Genomic DNA, 4534 nt, shown 5'->3' with positions numbered 1-4534 from the left:
TTAGCCTATCCAGTTGAAGCCACTAGATGCGGCGCTGCTGTGTTGTTCATTAAAAATATAGCGTAAAAAGAGAACATCGATGCAGAGAAGATCTTGTTTACATCAAAACCGAAACCAAGCAGTTCACACAGAACGCATATTTCACGCATTTTCTAGACGGACATCTATTACTGTTGCACTCGCGTCTCGCACAAAAGAGTTTAGAAAATGTTTAGAAAGCCATGTAAAATTAATGCAAGTTTAACTTTGAAAAAAACATATATCGAGATTTTATGGCGGGTTTTTTCCCCATCCCACGTCTTACCAATTTAAACATTCAAGCGTTTTAAACCATTCATGCGCATGAAGAATTCAGTTCGGTGCTCGCGCACACAGGCTCAAAGCGTGCACATACAGAGCAGCATTTCAGGCAGAGCACGAACACAGAATTGATTCCTCTTTCGCTTGAATGGACAGATTGGACACACCTGTTTTTGTTTCGTTCAGATTTTTTATGTAGTATCACAAAGCTAAGTCAGACCATTTTGTTTTTGTTTCAAATTTCTAAATTTTACAATCTAAATAACATGTATGCAGCATCATTGTTTGGATCGTGATTAAAATACACAGGCAAAACCTTAGTTTACTTGCATGGAGAAATTTCTTTTATTTGTATTATTTATTTGATTTGGGATTTGTTTTAAAATTTCAAGTTAGTATATTGTTTCACATTTTCAATTTCACAAAGTAATGTGCAGTCTTTTGGTCTGAGAAATAACAAAAAGACACCTTTTTTAAAATATGTCTTAAATCTCATTTTGTTAAAAAAGAAATTGTGAGAAAATTGTATTGTGAAATCAGTATCGTGAATCATATCACATCGTGAGTTGAGTGAATTGTTACATCCCTATATGCTACTAGTTTGTGCTGTGGTATCGAAGTAGTAAATTGTTCTTTAAATAATGTGTTACTTCAATAACAAAGAACCATATTTTTTTTTGCTCATCTGAAAAATGATCCGATCTGTGACTCAAAATGTGATATGATAATGTAATATAATCCAAACCGTGAGATTTGTGATCCGTTGCACCCCTACTCTCTTGACTTGTTATTTGAAGAAAAAATACAATATCTTTTATTCGGGCTAGTTAAATTCATTTTTGGGCTACCAAAATCTGAAGAATGCCTGCCCGAAGGGCTACCAGGGATTTTGAAATTTTGCGAGCCCTGTATTATGAACAGTGGTTTACTCTTTAACCCCCCTCCCTTTTTTTAAACATTAAGGTTACTAGTTAGTGCCTCACAAGATGGCAAACTCATCATTTGGGACTGCTACACCACAAACAAGGTTAGTCCAGCCTAGCAAGTGAATGTACATCTAAACTGCACAGCTTTTAAACAAGAATATGTATATGGGTCAAAGACGAAAAAGGGTTTAAGCATAAAAACAATAAGTGTAATACTGCTTTAAATTGTTGTTGTTTTTCCCCCAAAAATTAAAAAAGTTATCTGTTTAATTTAATTGCAATTTAGTTTTTCCGAGCGAAAAATAAATATCATACATTTTTCCCTGATTTACAGAAGACACCCACTAAAATGTCATTCAGTGTAACATTCTTGTCAGGCATATTTACAACAAAAATCAATTTATGTCATTAAAAGACTAATTACTTTCACCCCAAATACTAATTAGTTGTAATTTTACATTTTTTAAATTTGCCACTATCCTAGGTTTTGCCCATTTGTCAGTAAGACTTTTTACTCATTTAAAACACAATAACATTTAATATGCTCCCTTATTATTTTATATATTTTAATATGTACAAGTCAGAATAGCCATGTTGTTTGAATTTTTACATAAATATTGTGTTACACTGAATGACAATGTAACATTATTTCAACCAAATCTTAACATTTTATTCTCCAAAAACTTATTTGAAACCTTAAAAGTAGACACTTTACTTACATTTAATGTGCTTTCTATGGACATATAATCACTTTTGTACATTTCTTTTGATGCGGACATCTTAACGTCTTTGACCCATATAACGGTCATAAATTTAGTGACTTCTTTTTTTAAAAGAGTAATATATTATTATAGTGAGTTAAAATTAAAATCAGTTAACCTAAATTTTGTAGAAGCTAAAACGCAAATGTAAATCATAAAATTCAAAAGTCATCAAAATGAAAGTGGTAGATTGCACAAAAATAATGTTCTTATACTTAGCCTCTTGGTGCTCCAAGGATTTGCGGAACATCCTGGCTCTTGTGCTGAATTTGGAGCCATATTCTAGCATACTACTCTTACTATTTTTTACCATTTTGTTATATGATAGAAATAATAGGAGTAGAATGCAGTTTCTGAATCCAACATTGATCTCATTCTTTATAACGAATGGGAATAGCAAGTGCATCAATTTTTGTTTGGTTTCTTTCCAGATTCATGCCATTCCATTAAGGTCATCATGGGTGATGACTTGTGCCTACGCTCCCTCAGGGAATTATGTAGCCTGCGGAGGCCTGGACAACATCTGTTCAATCTACAGCCTTAAAACCCGTGAGGGCAACGTCAGAGTCACCAGAGAACTTCCTGGACACACAGGTAAACTCTGTCAGCAGCAGGATTAGCATCATTAGTCTGCATACTTATCATACAGTGGGTTGAAGCTCCTTTTCTGAGATATACTTTTTTATCCCCTTCCTCACCAGGTTATTTGTCATGTTGTCGCTTTCTGGATGATAGTCAGATAGTCACCAGCTCTGGAGATACTACATGGTGAGTCCATCACAGCTTAGAATGACTAGATTATTTACCTTCCCCCCAATATTTTGGTACTGTTAAAATGATTGTCAGTAGTTCAGATATTTTCTACTTCCATATTGGATTATTGAAAAACAGACTTAACGTTCTCATGGAGAACGGTCTTGCCAGGCTGCTTTGAAAGAACAAACTCTGAAGGACACAAGGACACTATGCATCTTTTTCAGAATTGAGATGTATTGTGATCTTGCTAACTAACTAACTAACAGTCCTAGAATGTTTTAACAATGCTCTATAACAAAACATCAGTCAGTCAAGCATTTTTTTATTTATTATGAAGAACGTATTGGCTATTAGTGATGCTTGACACATTATTGGTCATTCAGTGTTTCTGTAAAAAAAAAAAACCGACTACTAATTCAAATGCTAATATTGATAAGCTGCAGGACTCCAGACTATTAATCACGCTGTCTGTGTTCGCTTGAACTGATTTGCTGAAATCAAACTTCGGATGGTAATAGATGACCACTAGCCAGATGAATTGCCGTTTATGCATTATTCGCACCTACTACTGAAGGAACCGTCAGTGTCTTCTGCTTGTTTTTAAAGGCTGAGTAATTCCAAACATACTCGGTTATTTTTACAGCAAAAAACAACAAAGAATATGATTTACATGTAGCATGTCAATTCTCCATGTTATGTAAGATTCTCTTGCTTTTTCTCTCTTTGTGTGTTTGAGAGAAACACACAGCGCTCTCTCAGCCATAGCACACGTACATCACGGAGACATCGCACCTCTGCATTTACATCTGCAAGATGTATTTTTTAGTGTTTGCTCATCTGAAATAAATAAGTCTCTAAGACGTCTCCTATCAGATGTTAATTAGACATTTAGAAAATGTCTTTAAGATGTTTATGATTTAGAAAACAGACATTTATTATCAGATGTTTTTACACAGATGTAGATCAAGCACTCTTTAGAAGACATCTTAGAGACATACCTGTGCTATCTGTGAATCGGGGTGCTTATTAGAGTTCATTGATATGAATAGGAATAGTGCACTCACTATACTATCAAGACATGGAGAGTGTGTTCAAGTGTAGGTGAGTGAAAATATATCTGCGCTTAACTTTCTCAAGCCTCTAATGCAATCACTGGCGCATGAAATCTAACTGTGTATTAGCCAGTGGCTAACAATAGACATTTACATTTAGTCATTTAGCAGACGCTTGTATCCAAAGCGACTTACACATGAGGATAATGGAAGCAATCAAAATCAACAAAAGAGCAATGATATACAAGTGCTATAACAAGTCTCAGTTTGCTTAACGCAGTACATGTAGCAAGGGTTTTTTAAATAATATAATAAATAAAAAGAAAACAGATAGAATAGAAAAAGAATAGAGCAAGCTAGTGTTAGAGGTCTTTTTTGCTTTTGTTAATTGTATAATAAATGAAAAGAAAACATAGAATACAGAAAGATTAGAAAGCAAGTGTTAGTTTTTTTTGTTTTGTTTTTTAAAGAAAACAAGCAGCAAATGAATAGAGTGCAAGTCTAAAAGGGACAAGTGTTTTTTTTTTTTTTAAGAATAGAATTAGAATAGAGAGTGCTAGAGTTAGAGGGTCAAATAAAGATGGAAGAGATGTGTTTTTAGCCGATACTTGAAGATGGCTAAGGACTCCGCCACTCGGATTGAGTTGGGCAGGTCATTCCACCAGGAGGGAGCATTTAATTTAAAAGTCCGTAAAAGTGATTTTGTGCCTCTTTGGGATGGCACAATAAAGCTATGTTT

The 4534-nt window shown here is 34.3% G+C and overlaps 1 protein-coding gene across 2 annotated transcripts in view; it reads left to right on the top strand.

Annotated features, from left to right (window-relative positions):
* LOC107660315 (guanine nucleotide-binding protein subunit beta-4-like) overlaps positions 1 to 4534 on the top strand; it is a 34371-nt gene that overhangs the window by 5547 nt on the left and 24290 nt on the right. For both annotated transcript variants that reach the window (XM_016449591.1, XM_016449592.1), the window contains 3 exons: positions 1264 to 1327; positions 2419 to 2581; positions 2689 to 2755. In XM_016449591.1, coding sequence (XP_016305077.1) covers positions 1264 to 1327; positions 2419 to 2581; positions 2689 to 2755 — 294 coding nt within the window. The remainder of the gene's footprint in view (positions 1 to 1263; positions 1328 to 2418; positions 2582 to 2688; positions 2756 to 4534) is intronic.

This window comes from Sinocyclocheilus anshuiensis, unplaced genomic scaffold, assembly GCF_001515605.1.
Source record: "Sinocyclocheilus anshuiensis isolate Anshui unplaced genomic scaffold, SAMN03320099.WGS_v1.1 scaffold1599, whole genome shotgun sequence".
Classification (NCBI taxonomy): Eukaryota; Metazoa; Chordata; class Actinopteri; order Cypriniformes; family Cyprinidae; genus Sinocyclocheilus; species Sinocyclocheilus anshuiensis.
This window is presented reverse-complemented; position numbering and strand designations above follow the sequence as displayed.